General features: G+C 34.8%; 1 protein-coding gene across 2 annotated transcripts in view; it reads right to left on the bottom strand.

Annotated features, from left to right (window-relative positions):
• LOC138322609 (uncharacterized) overlaps positions 1–18,411 on the bottom strand; it is a 34,788-nt gene that overhangs the window by 4,757 nt on the left and 11,620 nt on the right. Inside the window, exons 2-5 of one of the 2 annotated variants that reach the window (XM_069266585.1) lie at positions 17,748–18,011; positions 13,648–14,650; positions 12,989–13,070; positions 3,023–6,899 (exon numbers count right to left, since the gene is read on the bottom strand). In XM_069266585.1, the coding sequence (XP_069122686.1) occupies positions 6,876–6,899; positions 12,989–13,070; positions 13,648–14,650; positions 17,748–18,011 (1,373 nt within the window). In that variant the 3' untranslated portion in view covers positions 3,023–6,875. Of the gene's footprint in view, positions 1–3,022; positions 6,900–12,988; positions 13,071–13,647; positions 14,651–17,747; positions 18,012–18,411 lie in introns of those variants that run through there. The other variant, XM_069266584.1, reaches the window with a different exon arrangement.

Below are 18,411 nucleotides of genomic sequence, written 5' to 3'. Positions count from 1 at the left end.
TTTGCTATATGATCGAGTTTGACACTCTCTGCTTTCTGTTTGCAAAATAATCAAGTTTGGGCACTTTTGTTAGCTAAATGACCAAGTGTGACACATTATGTTTGCTAAATGATAAAGTTTTGACAGTTTTGTTTCGCTAAATGATCAAGTATTGACACTTTCTATTTGCAAAACAATCAAGTTTTGACATTTTTTAGCTAAATTATCAAGTTTTGACACCTTCTGTTTACACTTTTTTTTAGCTAAATTATCAAGTTTTGACACCTTCTGTTTACACTTTTTTTAGCTAAATCATCAAGTTTTGATACCTTCTGTTTACAAAATGATCACATTTTAACGCTTTCCTTTTGCTAAATGATCAAGTTTGATCCTTTCTGTTTGCTAAATGATAAAGTTTTGACACTTTTGATTTGTTGAATAATCAAGTTTGACACTATCTGTATGCCAAATGATCAAGTTTTATACTTTATGTTTGCTAAATGATCAAAGTTCTGACACTTTCTGTTTGCTAAATGATCGAGTTTGACACTTTCTGTTTGCTAAATGATCAGGGTTTTGACACTTTTGTCACTAAATGATAAAGTGTGACACATTCTGTATACTAAATGATCAAGTTTGATACGTGTGATCAAGTTTTGACACTTTATATTTGTTAAATAATCACATTTGACACTTTGTATTTGCTAAATGATCAAATTCTGACACTTTCTATTTGTTAAATAATCACGTTTGACACTTTCTATTTGCTAAATGATCAAGTTTTGACACTTTCTATTTGGTATTTGATCTCGTTTGACACTTCCTACTATTTAACTGATCATGTTTTTGACACTTGATACTTTTGTTTGCTATTTTATAAAGTGTGATGCTTTCTGTATGCTAAATGATCAAGTTCAACACTTTCTGCTTTCTAAAGGATAATTTTTTTTATACTTTTGTGTTTGCCAAATGATGAAGTGTGACACTATCTGTTTGCCAAATGATGATGTGTGACACTATCTGTTTGCTAAATGATAAAGTGTGACACTATCTCTTTGCTATATGATCACATTTTGACACCTTCCTTTTGCTAAATGAAAAATGTTTTGATATTTTCTGTTTGCTACATAATCATGTTTGACCGTTTCTGCTTGCTCAATGATCAAGTTTTTAACACTTTCCTTTTGCTTCATGATAAAGTTTTACACTATCTGCGCCAACCACCATAAAACTATTCTGATATTTGTTCTATGTCTATAATTTTACATAGACTTGAGTAAAAGATCTGCCTGAGGAAAGTTTTATGGTGCGGCCAAGTTTCCTAAATGATTAAGTTTTTGACACTTCCTTTAGTTTTCATACTTCCTCTTTGCAGACTGATCAAGTTTTGACTTGACACTACCTCTTTGCAGACTGATCAAGTTTTGACACTTCCGCTTTGCAGACTGATCAAGGTTTGACACTTCCTCTTTGCAGACAGGTCAAGTTTTGACACTTCCATTTTGCAGATTGATCAAGTTTTGACACTTTCTCTTTGCAGACTGATCAAGGTTTGACACTTCATCTTTGCAGACAGGTCAAGTTTTGACACTTCCTCTATGCAAACTTGGTTAGTTTGACACTCTCCGTTAGCAGGCTAATAATTTCAATTTTGAAAGCCCTAATGAAACATAAAATTCTCTAACTATATAGCAATAGTTGATAAAAGAGAACAAGAGATCCCAGAGGGATCTTGGCGCCCACCAAAGAATGATCTATATCTGACAAAGGAAAGATGGATCTTTTCTCTACTTTTTAAACTTTTTTAAACATACTAAATATAAAATTTGAGACAGATCGCTTCAGTACCTTTTGAGAAATAGCAGTAACAAACTTCAACTATCAAAATCCAAGATGACTCCTTGGCGGCCATCTTGTTGATCAATCGGTCCCAAATCACAATATGCACAACTAGGGCCCTAGGGGAACCTACATGTGAAATTTGAGAAAGATCCATTCCATACTTTCTGAGAAATAGCGATAACAAACTTTGAATATAAAAATCCAAGATGGCTGCCTGGCAGTAATTTTTTTGACCGATCGGTCCCAAATCACAATATGCACAACTAGGGCCCTAGGGGAACCTACATATGAATTTTGAGACAAATCCCTTCAGTACTTTCTAAAAAATAGCGATAACAAACTTTGAATAACAAAATCCAAGATAGCTGCCTGGCGGCCATCCTGTTAACCGATCGGTCCCAAAATGCAATATGCACAACTAGGTCCCTAGGGGAACCTACATATGAAATTTGAGACAGATCCCTTCAGTACTATCTGAGAAATAGCCATAACAAACTTTAACTATCAAAATCCAAGATGTCGGCCTGGCGGCCATCTTGTTCACCGATTGGTCCAAAAATGCATTATGCACAACAAGGGCCCAAGGGGAACCTACATATTAAATTTGAGAAAGATCCCTTCAGCACTTTTTGAGAAATGGGGATATCAAACCTTAACTATCGAAATCCAAGATGGCCGCCTGGCGGCCATCTTGTTTTTCCTATCAGCCTCAAAATCTGTATGGCACAACTAGGGACCAGGGGTAACCTCCATGTGAAGTTTGAACAAAATCCCTTCAGTAGTTCGTTCTCAAGAAATATCGATAACAAACTTCAACTATCATAATCCAACATGGCCGCCTGGCGGCCATCTTGTATTTCCTATCAGCCTCAAAATCTGTATGGCACAAATAGGGACCAAGGGTAACCTCCATGTGAAGTTTGAACAAAATTCCTTCAGTAGTTCTCAAGAAATATTGATAACAAACTTCAACTGCCAAAATCAAACGCCATCTTGTTTTTCCAATCATCCTCAAAATCTGTATGGCACAAATATGGATTAAGGGGACTCTCCATGTGAAGTTTGAACAAAATCCCTGCAGCAGTTTTTAAGAAATAATGATAACAAGCATTGTTTACGGACGGACGACGGACCACGGACGCAGGGCGATTTGAATAGCCCACCATCTGATGATGGTGGGCTAAAAAAAAACACCAACAAATTTGTGTTTTATAATTCAACAATCAATTTATTATTAACCCTGGTTAATATTGGACAATACATGGACTTGTATACTTCACACACTCGTTACACCCGTTATATACCACAGATCACAATTATACAGTTTAAATAAGTATTTCTTAGGATGTTGTTGGGTTTTTTTTCGTTATGTAAAAATAATTCGCATAGCATTATTGCTTATAAAAACAAAGAAATTACTACCACAACCATGACACATTAACAAATGAGTATGAATCTTAACAGAGTTGACTTAGGAATTTTGAGACTGCTATAACCAACACAGGTAAAATTCTACACCCAGGTATGTAGACATGACATACACAGGTTGTGTTACACACTCCATACATGTATATAACCAATGTATGATATAAACATACATATGGAGCACAAAGAAAAACTCATACTCTCAATGTACCAGTACACTGTCAAAGATAGCTAGGTACTCATCTTTCAAAATAGAATGATTATCTGTCAAAACTGTTTAGTTTGGCGTCAATTAACAGAGATTTTCGAAACTTGATTAAAGCATCAGAATTATTTCAATAGCTTTCACAAAAAAGACAAAATCATAAAAAATAAAACATATCAAAAAGATTAAGTGATAACTTGGAATATTTGACACTCATGACAACAGACCTACATAGTCATCAGAGTCATCATGGTTAGCCATTAATATCATTTCAATATACATTATATGTAAATATTTCAGATCAGACCAAAAAAATGCAATTACATATATAGATTCTGGTAGGGGTTTTTGGCAAAATTAGATAGAACAAGAGGCCCATGGGCCTTAACGGTCACCTGATATTTGATACATAGACTTAATAGGTCTATATACAAAGTTTTTATCATTGTTCGAAATGGTTCAATAATCATTATTGCAGAGGGCAATAACTCCGTAATTAAGTTAGAGTAGGATCAAGCTGATTTTCGAACTCATCGGATATCTTTCCAATTTTAGTCTACATACAAAGTTTAGATTAAGCTAAGTGCATATTTACTCAAGTTATCGTGTTCACAAGGTCCAATCATAATTATTAGTGCAAAGGGCAATAATTCCTTCAATTACAGTCGAATCAGGCCAATTTTCAAATTTGTCCGAGATCTTTCCAATCTTAGTCTAAATACAAAGTTTCATGAAGCTGAGTGCATATTTCCATAAGTTATTGCTTTCACAAGGAAATGTAACGTCGCAAAACGCTAGACGGATGACGCACAACGACGGACAAAAGACTATCGCAATAGGTCACCATTACCTATGGTTAAATGACCTAAAAAGTGAAACTTTCACATTTTACTGCATTCAACACAACATTAACAACAAAACTGCAAAAATATTTAACCATGCACTGTTTTCTCAAAATGTTCACCAATAAAACTTGTGAAGATCCACTTATCCATGCAGTGTGCTAAATTACAAACAAATAGTAACATGCAAATCTCTTGGATATAAATACAAAAGAAAATGCTGTTCTTCAGCATATATATAAGTAATTATCAGGAATGTGAAATCATATTGTTACAAATGAGGAACCGTTATTCACCTTACTTTACACTATAAACTTCATCATCAATATTTCAGAATTAGCTCAAGTGTTCCCATACTTTGCTGGAGACAACTGACAGAACCAAATGTAGTTCTAATCATTTAACACACAGACTGGCATTGGCTTTAAGCTTATAACTATAATGAAGTTAATTTTCAGGCACAGACATAACATCAGGTATAGGATATAACTACCTTATGTATGTACATTGTAATGCTTTGTAAAAAAACCAACACTTTTTCAACTGAGATTGTGTTACATTATAAGTAATCTAAGAACTGCTTTTCAAGTAGAAAATGAAATCTTCTCATGAGGACAAAGTTTTATTATGAATTTGAAAAAATGCAGTAAAACATGTTTATAACGAACACACAACAAATTCATGGCCATAACATGGTGATTTTCATCCACTGTTAAGGTTCCCATGATATATCTCCATTATCTGTATAATGCACAATGTTTATAACAAAGTTATTTCGCTGGTCCCCAGGGGCCCGTTATAACCATGTTTTACTGTTATCAGATGGGCTATAATTATAGCTTACAAGTACTATACATAATGGTATATATTTACTAACAATAACAAAAAGAAAAAAAACATGAGCACATGGATATTTTGCATTGATTATATATGGGATACAACAATATTGTTTAGCAATATAAATAACTTAATTCTACTTGGAATGTACAATATAACTTCATTAACACTATTCATACAGAAATGATTACACAGAAATCAGGTATATTTGTGACAAAACTTCCATAAAATAATTTAAGAAAAAAATATATTGTTGATGCTCAAATATTTACGAACAATTAAAATAGACAATGAACAATGAACTGTTAAATGTTTTAGAGGACAAATTACAATCCTCTAATGTATTAATACAGTGTATATCTTCATTAATATGCATGAATACAGTGTATGTCTTTATTGATCAGTATGAATACAGTGTATGTCTTTATTGATCAGTATGAATACAGTGTATATCTTTATTGATCAGTATGAATACATTGTATAACTTCATTGATCAGTATGAATACAGTGATATCTATTGATCAGTATGAATACAGTGTATGTCCTTATTGATCAGTATGAATACAGTGTATGTCTTCATTGATCAGTGTGAATACAGTGTATATCTTCATTGATCAGTATGAATACAGTGTATATCTTCATTGATCAGTATGAATACAGTGTATATCTTTATTGATCAGTAAACATAAATTGAAGGGCTAGTGATAATATGCCAAAACACATTAACAACTCTGCCCCTAGTGATAATATGCCAGAACACATTGACCACTTGGCCCCTGGTGATAAATCAAATATGCCAGAACACATTAACTATCTGGCCCCTAGTGGTAATATGTCAGAACAATGTAACCATGCACCCATGCCATCACTTACGCCCAATGAAAAGCCACAAAACCACCAGGCTCCTACAAGATCATTGTCAGATTTAGTGACAAGAGAGACACAATATCATCATTATCATTGGACCAGTATGCTAGGAGCTATTGCTATCGTATTCTAACTGCTGAATCAAATCATCTTGAAATGTATTGCTTATTTGATGAGTAAATGATCAATGAAAAGTGTTTTTATACATATCAAAAATTACTAATATGGTGGGTAAATACAGTTTAATAATTAAAGGAGTGTTTTGAAAAAAAATCTTTTTTTGATTGGTATAATATGAATCATAAAAAAAACATGCTTGTAATAGAAATGATTACACATGGTGATTGTTGGCTGAACAATATAATATGTGCACGAAAAACTAAGCAACAGTCCTATTAATATATATTTCAACAAATAAAGAAGAGGATACATGTATAATGTTATGCAGTAAGAGATTTCTAAGATGTAAACAAATAAATACAACAATTATATATTACTGAGACAGGGACCATTATCACAACCATTAATGACCAGCTGTCCTAACATACTCAGAAACAGGGACGTAATGCCGATATGTCATCATCCATATGCCTGTCGCCTCGGTGAGACATGATTGTCAGAACTTACTAATCTGTTACTTGTAACTTTATGAGATAACAAGATCAGGCTAGCTCCACCAGGTTTGGAATCACACAATCATAATCAACTGGATATATCTATATCTGTATTTACCATTCAAGCACTTTAGACCAAACAACTTAAATTGTTCATTAAGACATTGTCATAATCGCTGCAGGCTCACTCAGACTGTTGTATACAGATCTTTAAACAATGGTTTCCAACATTGATCATACTTAGATCCTTTGTGCCAAGTAATCTTACCGACGGTTGATAGAAATTCTCTGAAGAAAAAAGTAGAAAAAAAGAAAAACTGAATAAAATCAAAATAAAAAGTAACAAGAAAAACGTATACAACAAAACTCTATAAAAAGGAAAAACAGCCTACTACAGAAAACAAATGATTGGACTGATTAGTAGACACTCGAAAAATGGAGAAGTTAAAAATCAGGAAATAAAAACAAGAAAACAAAAACGAAACACAAAACGTGACAAAGAGAAACTATTTGTGACTACAACATCAACACAGTCTGTTCCACCAACGAGCTATATTGTCATTGTTTATTGTTAAATTATATGTGCTGTATTTTTCATACTCACAAATCAAGAAAAGCTTTTTTCACCCCAAAGTAACCATCATTTGGATAATTACAATACATTCAATGCATATGTTTTAATTCTACAAGTACAAATAAGAGCTGAAAATGACTTTTGGCAGTACTACCATAAATCATTATATTTACATCTAAATTGCAGTGAAATGAGTAAATATGGTCATATCATGAAGCCAAATTGTTCTTACATGTAGTAACAGTAAAGTGATTTCTTCTCGTATATAATTCTATCTTAACTGATCATGACATATCGCATAATCAGAGATCCCAGACGGATCTTGGAGCCCAATGATCTACGTCTGTCTATGGAAAGAGGGATCTTTTCCCTGCTTTTCAAACTTTTACATCAAACTACATATAAAATTTGATACAGTTCCTTTCATTACTTTCTGAGATATATCACAGTAAAAACTTCATCAAAATCCAAGATGGCGGCCATTTTGTTCAGCGATTAGTCCCAAAATGCAATATGCACAACTACGGTCCTAGGGGAACCTGCCCATGAAATTTGAGACAGATCCCTTCAGTACTTTCTGAGAAATAGCAGTAACAAAACTTCAAATGTCAAAATCCAAGATGGCATCCTGCCAATCGGTCCCAACATGCAATATGCACAACTAGGGACCTAGGAGAACCTACATATACAATTTGAGACAGATTGCTTCAGTACTATTTGAGAAATAGCAGTAACAAATTTCAACCATCAAAATCCAAGATAGCGGCCTGTCGGCCATCTTGTTCACCGATCAGTCCAAAAATGCAATATGCACAACAATATCTGATGATGGTAGGCTAAAAAACAAGAATGTGTATACTTCCTGTGTTGTTGCTAACTTTTATAAGACATCATGTTTACAATTTATATATATTTCTGTCTGTCCATTCGCATTATTTTCACAGCTTAATTCATTAAACCTGATGGTTGTCAATAGATTACAGAAGAAAAATATAGCATGTCAAAAGCTTCGCCCAGTGACAGCACATATAAATTTAATGTTGATTAACACATTTTATCTAAATCTCAAGCATTAAAAAAAAGGAAATATGCATGATGTTATGTTTTCTGTAAGCAGTGTTTGGTTTAAGCTAATTTACTACACTATAAGGACAATACTAATTATATTTACCAAGTTTATAAGATAATATCTTATATGTTTTTCATTTTGTCTCTAAAAGTAGGCTTTGCAAACTATTTTAGGAAAGGGCACCTAAGCAAGCATCAGAAAAATGTAATCTTCAGATTTTCCCAAAAGATGGGGAAATATATTTTTTTATATCCTATATATTTGCAGTCAAACCTGCCTTTGCCACCTCTGTATAAACTCCACCCGTGCTTATAAGGCCACAATCTCTAGGTCCAAATAGTCAAATTCAACACAATTTGACCTGTGTATAAAGACCACTCGGTCCCTTCAACACAATTTGACCTGTGTATAAAGACCACTCGGTCCCTTGGATGGTTGTTATAGACAGGTCTATTCAAAATTGATAATTTAAAACTAAAGAATCATTGTAAAATAAATGATATTTGATACGTATGAAGGCACAAATTCTCAGACATTAATGATACCCTGTAACATTATAATTTCTGTTTATAGTTCAGTGATCAAAAGTAAAATCTTGGAATCCATTTTAATAAGATAAGGTACAGATTTATTTTATTTAAGCATTGAATATATTTCAGTTGGCATTCATAGCCAATATGAATGCGAACTGGACAGAAGCAAATTCAACATGAAGCAATATATATAGTGCGCTTCATGGACTTTGCCTCTGTGTAATTGGTATTCATATTGACTATAAATGCCATCTGAAAGATGTTCAATGCTTTTATTTACACTTGGTTACAATTTCATGATGAAGTCCCAAGGAATTTTGCATCTATAGTAAGTTAATCATTCGTTATCGTCAATGATGGAACAGCCATTTAAACAGCCGTTTTCCGTGAACACTGGCGTGACAATTGTGACGTCACAATGGTAATGATGTCATAATAAGCGCTTGCAGTTCATAGACTATATGTATGCCAATGCGCTTGGTAAGGTTACATAGTGGGACTGCAGTGAAAATGTAAATACATTGCAATGATGTGATTTCACTCTGATCTATGGTCCATGGACTCAAATGATTCAGTAATATACAGGAATTTTTTTCTCATTCAAGACACTAAAAATCTGAGAGGAATCCTGATCATTATATACAGCTCCACGATAAATGGAGGTGAATTTTACACAACTCCTTTGAAAAGGAATGTTAAAGTTAGAAGATGAAGCTGTTGAAGCAGAAAAGGGTATGGATGATAAACATGAAAACAGTTTATTAATACAAGTATGGTTATTTAGTTTCTAGTATTGGGTAGTACTGGGAATAGGAAAATGTTATTTAAAAAAAAATGAATAAATTAGATTAAAATATTGAGAATTTAACAATCTGGTTTTCAATCTCCCAATGTGGCTCCCACACTGTTCTGATTTTCACTGAAGTCAGTCATACATGAAATTTAGTTTAAACATGTTCAAAAATTATACATATATTTTAAACATGATACATTATCAACATTTCACATCAAATTTGTTTCATAAACTTTCACATCACAATTTTAAAACACATCAACATCAAGTGAAGGCTATACACACACAGGCTAACACAGCTACCAACAGACCTGCCATGGGCACCTTTTTAAGGCCTGCATTACTGGACGGTTATGTAATTATTGCTTTATTCATTAAAAAAAGTTTTGTATATTTATTTATAACAAAAATACTTTGAGAGTAAGATGTTTTATAAAATCTTCCTACAAATATAATTATAACCTTCTTTTGAAAATGCTGAAAGCTTTTTTTTCTGATATCCTATCTAGTATATAATAATTTCACAGAGCAAAATTTTAATGTGATATATATAACCATTCCATTCTACATATTTGTTACCATAGACTATCTGAGGTGTGGTCACCAAGAACTTGTGCATTATTCTTATCTCAAGGCTAAGGTCAAATATGCTTCTACTATACTGTGAAATCATTTTTTTTGTTTGGCTCAATTTTCGTGGATTCTAAAATTTTACAATTTCGTTGGTACTTAAATTCGTGGAGAAGACCTTACACATTACCGTTAAAATACACAGTTGACACTGTCACCTGTATTGTTTGATCTCTCAAGCGGAACTAAGCACAGTTACAATCACAATCTAGAGTCGGTACTCAGCCAGTGTTTTTACAGATGTGTCCAACAAACAATTATTGTGTCACATTGATAGAGTCATGATATACTCAATCAATTATTTGTTAATACATGTAGATGAAGTCTATGAAATTCTGAACACTATCTTTGTTTGAACAATATTTTCCAACTTTGAACTTGTCATGCTTGTCTCCGAAATAGACCTTATTTAGTGAGGTAATAATCATCCTACAATGTATGAACGCATAAACTTACATGACATTGGTATAGGTATATATATTTTCGTCGGGATGTGAATTTGTTGATTTTGGTCAAAAAACGAAATCCACGAAAATTAAACCCCCACGGAAATTAATGATTTCACAGTATGGTGAAAGTCGAAAAAACTCCTTTCTCTCATCTTTTGGGGGTAAATAAGAGATGGCAAAAATCTAACAAGATCATTTATAATTTAGAATAAAACAATTCTTTGCAAAGCAATCAACAATTCACCACCAAGGAGCGTGTTTGTACAGGTATATCAGGTAAACATTTAAAGGGCACCTATCCACATTAACCTGAAAATGCATATGGGGCATTATCATGATTATGACAGTTTAATGATACTTAGACAGTGCTTCAAATGGGGCATTATCATGATTATGACAGTTTAATGAATATGGCATTATCATGATTATGACAGTTTAATGATAATTAGACAGTGCTTCAAATGGGGCATTATCATGATTATGACAGTTTAATGATAATTAGACAGTGCTTCAAATGGGGCATTATCATGATTATGACAGTTTAATGATAATTAGACAGTGCTTCAAATGGGGCATTATCATGATTATGACAGTTTAATGATAATTAGAAGTGCTTCAATGGTTACGGATTATGACAGTTTAATGATAATTAGACAGTGCTTCAAATGGGGCATTATCATGATTATGACAGTTTAATGATAATTAGACAGTGCTTCAAATGGGGCATTATCATGATTATGACAGTTTAATGATAATTAGACAGTGCTTCATATGGGGCATTAATCATGATTATGACAGTTTAATGATAATTAGACAGTGCTTCAAATGGGGCATTATCGTGATTATGACAGTTTAATGATAATTAGACAGTTTAATGATAATTAGACAGCACTTCAAATGGGGCATTATCATGATTATGACAGTTTAATGATAATTAGACAGTGCTTCAAATGGGGCATTATCGTGATTATGACAGTTTAATGATAATTAGACAGTGCTTCAAATGGGGCATTATCATGATTATGACAGTTTAATGATAATTAGACAGTGCTTCAAATGGGGCATTATCGTGATTATGACAGTTTAATGATAATTAGACAGTGCTTCAAATGGGGCATTATCATGATTATGACAGTTTAATGATAATTAGACAGTGCTTCAAATGGGGCATTATCGTGATTATGACAGTTTAATGATAATTAGACAGTGCTTCAAATGGGGCATTATCATGATTATGACAGTTTAATGATAATTAGACAGTGCTTCAAATGGGGCATTATCGTGATTATGACAGTTTAATGATAATTAGACAGTGCTTCAAATGGGGCATTATCATGATTATAACAGTTTAATGATAATTAGACAGCATGCTTCAAATGGGGCATTATCATGATTATAACAGTTTAATGATAATTAGACAGTGCTTCAAATGGGCATTATCGTGATTATGACAGTTTAATGATAATTAGACAGTGCTTCAAATGGGGCATTATCATGATTAATGACAGTTTTCATGATAATTAGACAGTGCTTCAAATGGGGCATTATCGTGATTATGACAGTTTAATGATAATTAGACAGTGCTTCAAATGGGGCATTATCATGATTATGACAGTTTAATGATAATTAGACAGTGCTTCAAATGGGGCATTATCATGATTATAACAGTTTAATGATAATAAGACAGCACTTCAAATGGGGCATTATCGTGATTATGACAGTTTAATGATAATTAGACAGTGCTTCAAATGGGGCATTATCATGATTATGACAGTTTAATGATAATTAGACAGTGCTTCAAATGGGGCATTATCGTGATTATGACAGTTTAATGATAATTAGACAGTGCTTCAAATGGGGCATTATCGTGATTATGACAGTTTAATGATAATTAGACAGTGCTTCAAATGGGGCATTATCGTGATTATGACAGTTTAATGATACTTAGACAGTGCTTCAAATGGGGCATTATCGTGATTATGACAGTTTAATGATAATTAGACAGTGCCTCAAATGGAGCATTACATGATTATAACAATATCACAAACATTATGGCCTTTATATAGAGGCTAAAACCTATCATGCAAGGTTATATTTTAGTTTTGAGAAATTATTCTATTACCTATCCAACTTTCATGCTTGGTGATAGACCAAATTGGTATGATGTTAACACATTTTACAATGATTACCTATAAGTTATACATCCTTCCAGCAATATCTACACCGTTACCTAAAAAGTTTCCTGGTAGAGTAAAATCTTTACATAATGAGGATAATGATTTTTGAAAATTTTGATGTTTTTATGACCTTACACTCGTCGCATCATTACCTCATCATCAGCAAACTCGTTGTTGCCCCAAGTACGGTATGACACTGAGGATCCAACTCCCCAAGTTCCTGACACGAATCGTCTGGAATATGAACGAAATTGAATACATATAACGAAGGTGAAAACAAGCTTTTGTTTACTGTTTGCTATGTGTTACATCAGTCACATCTGGCAATAAAAGGTAGGCCCCATCAACGGACAGTCTGACAATAAAAGGCAGGCTCCATCATTGGACAGATTTTTAACAGAAACCTGTTCTTTTGGTCAGATTGATCAATTACAATACAAGAGAAAACTAACGTTTATATCAATCAGAATAATACATAAAGGCTACATTGTAACTCTAATGTGATAATGATACCAATTTTAATGTTTCTTCTTTTCTTTTGTGGACCGATTAAACATACTCAGACATGGATAACACAAACCAGTTCTGATGTTTAACCCTTAAGTCAACTGCAATAAAAATTCTAAGTTTCTAGTTGATAAAATAGCATTAAAGGAAAGACAAAATGTTGATCTACATAATGTTACCGGTATGCATTAAATATATGTTTGCAAACAAGATTTAGCCTAATTTCAGTTGTTTTTTTACTAGGTTTCAAGCTTGATGGGAACGCAATATGCAAATGTAGCTTAAAGCTTTTTCAAATACTTACCGTCGATACCATAACACTCCTATTACTATGGCGACAATGGCAACAACAGCTATGACAACTCCAATCGCTATCTTGCCTGCCGGGCTCATTCCAGAAGACTTTCTTGAGAGTGGCTTGGGACTCTTTTTTGTAGGTGATGATGTTGTACTTGGAGCAGCTGACAAACTCGAGCCTGTAACGGGTGGTGTTGTCGTGGTCACTGGTTTAGGAGTGGCAGACGATGTAGGTCCAGCAGTAATGTCAGATGATTGAGGACTGGAAGTCGATTGGGGAGCGTAAGTAGAGCTTGGTCCGGCTGATTGGGGAGCAGCTTGGGTAGAGCTAGGTCCGGTCGATTGGGGAGCTTGGGTAGAGCTAGGTCTGGTCGATTTGGGGCTTGTCGAAGATGTTATTGTAGTGGGTTTTTTCGGTATACTAGTAGTTGCAATTGGTTTTGAACTGGTGCTGGAGCCATTAGTAGAGGAGTCTGAAGTCTTAGTTGGTGCCACAGTGCTGCCAGGTGAAGGTGCCACAGTGCTGCCAGGTGAAGGTGCCACAGTGCTGCCAGGTGAAGGTGCCACAGTGCTGCCAGACGAAGGTGTCACAGAGGAACTCTGGTCTGTTGAAGGATTTTGTGTATGAGTAGTCTTATTTGTAGTGGATTGAGGATTAGCTGTAGATGGTACAGTAGATTGTTTTGAGGAAACAACAACAGAAACTTGTGATGTTGGTGTTGTTTTGGGTGTTGTTTTAGAAGCGATGTTGGGTGCTGGTGTTGCCCCTGGTGCTAGAGTTGTTACAGGTGATGTCATTTTGTTTGTAGAAGGCTTGGTTTGTGTTGAAGCTGTCATTGCAGCAAGTGTTGTTGAAGCAGATGTTGCAGATGCGGGTCCCTTCCCTGGTGTTGGGGTGGTAGTTTGGAGCATCTTGGATGAACCATTCCCAGACTGTGCCGATACAGTTGAAGTTGGGTTTGATGATTGGCTAATCACCGGTGTGACTGATGATGGTGACCTTGTAGTACCTAAAACAGATCATGTTCCCATTCACAAACAGATACAAGAAAAAATACATCTGATTGTATCAATTGTTTTCTGATTTTTCAGTCCAGCATTCAACATCTCAATAATTATTTGTCAGTGGAGCAATTGTTTCTATCAACAGCAATACAACTGAAACTACTTCTTCCCCCCACCAACCACATAATATATTCATTTCTCTCATCAACCACACCACATCTTTATCTCCCACCCACTCTATATTTTAATTTCTCTCATCAACCACACCACATCTTTATCCCCCACCTACTCCATATTTTAATTTCTCTCATCAACCACACCACATCTTTATCTCCCACCCACTCTATATTTTAATTTCTCTCATCAACCACACCACATCTTTATCTCCCACCCACTCTATATTTTAATTTCTCTCATCAACCAAACATCTTTATCCCCCACTTACTCCATATTTTAATTTCTCGCATCAACCACACCACATCTTTATTTCCCACCTACTCCATATTTTAATTTCTCTCACCTACTCCATATTTTAATTTCTCTCATCAACCACACCATATCTTTATCTCCCACCCACTCCATATTCTAATTTCTCTCATCAACCACTCCCCATCTTTATCTCCCACCCACTCCATATTTTAATTTCTCTCATCAACCACTCCACCCACATCTTGATCCCCCACCTACTCCATATTTTAATTTCTCTCATTAACCACTCCACATCTTCATCCCCCACCAACTCCATATTTTAATTTCTCTCATCAACCACTCCACATCTTTATCTCCCACCCACTCAACATTTTAATTTCTCTCATCAACCACTAGTACTCCATCCACATCTTTATCTCCTACCCACTCCATATTTAATTTCTCTCATCAACCACACCATCCACATCTTTATCTCCCACTCACTCCATATTCTAATTTCTCTCATCAACCACTCCAATCTTTATCTCCCACTCACTACATATTTTAATTTCTCTCATCAACCACTCCACATCTTTATCTCCCACCCACTCAACATTTTAATTTCTCTCATCAACCACTAGTACTCCATCCACATCTTTATCTCCCACCCACTCCATATTTTAATTTCTCTCATCAACCACTCCACATCTTTGTCCCCCACCCACTCCATATTATAATTTCTCTCATCGACCCCTCCAATCTTTATCTCCCACCCACTCCATATTTTAATTTCTCTCATCAACCACTCCACATCTTTATCTCCCACTCACTCCATATTTTAATTTCTCTCATCAACCACTCCACATCTTTATCTCCCACTCACTCCATATTTGAATTTCTCTCATCAACCACTAGTATTCCATCCACATCTTTATCTCCCACCCACTCCATATTTTAATTTCTCTCATCAACCACTCAACATCTTTGTCCCCCTACCCATTTCATATTCTTATTTCTCTCATCAACTACTCCATCCACATCTTCATCCCCCACCCACTCCATATTTTAATTTCTCTCATCGACCCCTCCAATCTTTATCTCCCACTCACTCCATATTTTAATTTCTCTTATCAACCACTAGTACTCCATCCACATCTTTATCTCCCACCTACTCCATATTTTAATTTCTCTCATCAACCACTCCACATCTTTATCTCCCACTCACTCCATATTTTAATTTCCCTCATCAACCACTCATCTTAAATGTTTTCTCATCAACTCCACATCTTAATTTCCCTCACCACAAACTCCACATCTTAATTTCCCTCATCAACCACTCACCTTAAATGTTTTCTCATCCACTCCACATCTTAATTTTCCTCACCACAAACTCCACATCTTAATTTCCCTCATCAACCACTCACCTTAAATGTTTTCTCATCCACTCAACAATTCTAATTATTTCCAATACCAAGACTAATTGTTTATGATGACACACCCCAGTGTGTAAACACCTATGGCGCCTCTGATTGGTCAACTCCTAAATCTCTTGGTTCCGATTGGTTTTCAACATTCGACTACTTTTAATAGCGCATTTTCTTTTCAATAGCATTGCATTTACTATATACAGGTAGTGTATTTTACTTATACAGAGCGCCTCCTCTAACAAGGGCATTTTTTGCTGAAAAAATCAACTAATTTCATACAATTTTTGTGACAGATTGTGATAATTTTGTCTACAGGTGCTAATAAAATACTGTTTCACATCAGTTTGATGCTTAACATATCTATATCATCTTGTATAAGAACTAAATATTGCATTAGACAACTTAGGACATTTTTGCCGAATGTTTACGCATAGAAACAGCAAGATCGCCATGTTCAAAACAAAATGTGTCACTTGAATGTTCCACACATGTGTGTGGATTAAGACTAACTTGCAACAACATTTTAGCGATGCTATACAGCTGGTTTTATGAATTCTTGCTGTATATCTATGGTAAAGGTCCCTAATTAACAGTAATGTTATCTTTTTTAAGCATTTTACTGTCGGTATTCCCATCTGCCACAAAATGATAGTAGCGATCGAAAGCATCACCCTCCATTTTGTGTACGCATGGTAAACAAACAGCTGCAGGCTAGCATGAAATGCCAAAATTCCGCCAAACAGACACGTTTAACCAATGTTAACTACTACTGGTGCATACATTTCTTCACAATTATGTAATTCCAATACTTACTTGACTAAAAAATGTAAGTTGGTTATAGTAAGTTTCACAAAAATACGAAATTAAAAGCAAGATGGCTATAGTTTGTTTAAAAAAAAAACATCAAAAAATGGTCTCAAATAATGGTGCCCCTCTTGGCCAATTACCCACGCCCTGAACCCTTCTTAGGAAAAAATACGATAGTTACTTATTCAAAGTATTAAACAAGAGAATATTAGCTCACTATTCAGGCACTATGTCAAAGAGTTATAAGTTCCTCAACGCGTGACTGTTGTTTATCAAGTTTATCTAAACTCTCGTTACCTAATTTTCTAATTTTAAAAAAACACTCATTTAATTTAAAGCTTGTTTCTATTTCAAATTTGAAAATTAACCAACTGGAGTTTGATAAACATGATAACAACAGTCATGCGTTGGGGAACCTCTATTTCCCTCATCAACAACTCTACATCATAATTTCTCTCACCAGAGGGTGCTGGTGTTGCACCTTGTGCTAGAGTTGTTATAGATGATGTCATTTTGTCTGTAGAAGGCTTGGTTTGTGTTGGAGCTGTCATTGCAGCAAGTGTTGTTGAAGCGGATGTTGAAGACGCGGGTCCCTTTCCTGGTGTTGGGGTGGTAGTTTGGAGCGTCTTGGATGAACCATTCCCAAACTGTACCGATACAGCTGAAGTTGGGTTTGATGATTGGCTAATCACCGGTGTGACTGATGATGGTGACCTTGTAGTACCTAAAACAGATCATGTTCCCATTCACAAACAGATACAAGAAAAAATACAACTGATTGTATCAATTGTTTTCTGATTTTTCAGTCCAGCAATCAACATCTCAATAATTATTTGTCAGTGGAGCAATTGTTTCTATCGATAGCCATACCAATGAAACTCTACTTCTTTCCCCAACCACTCCTTACTCTCATCAACCACTCCACATCTATATCCTCCATACACTCAATATTTACATATAGCATGTCCTTGTGGTAGGCCCGAATATGATTCCTGATTCCACTGTAACTAACATTATCATGTCCCTGTGGTAGACCCCATTATGATTCCACTGTAACTAACATTATCATGACCCTGTGATAGGCCCAAGCTAATTCCACTGTAACTAACATTATCATGTCCCTG

Source organism: Argopecten irradians, chromosome 5 (genome assembly GCF_041381155.1).
Source record: "Argopecten irradians isolate NY chromosome 5, Ai_NY, whole genome shotgun sequence".
Classification (NCBI taxonomy): Eukaryota; Metazoa; Mollusca; class Bivalvia; order Pectinida; family Pectinidae; genus Argopecten; species Argopecten irradians.
Note: the sequence above shows the minus strand (reverse complement) of the source record. Positions and strands in the feature narration are given on the sequence as shown.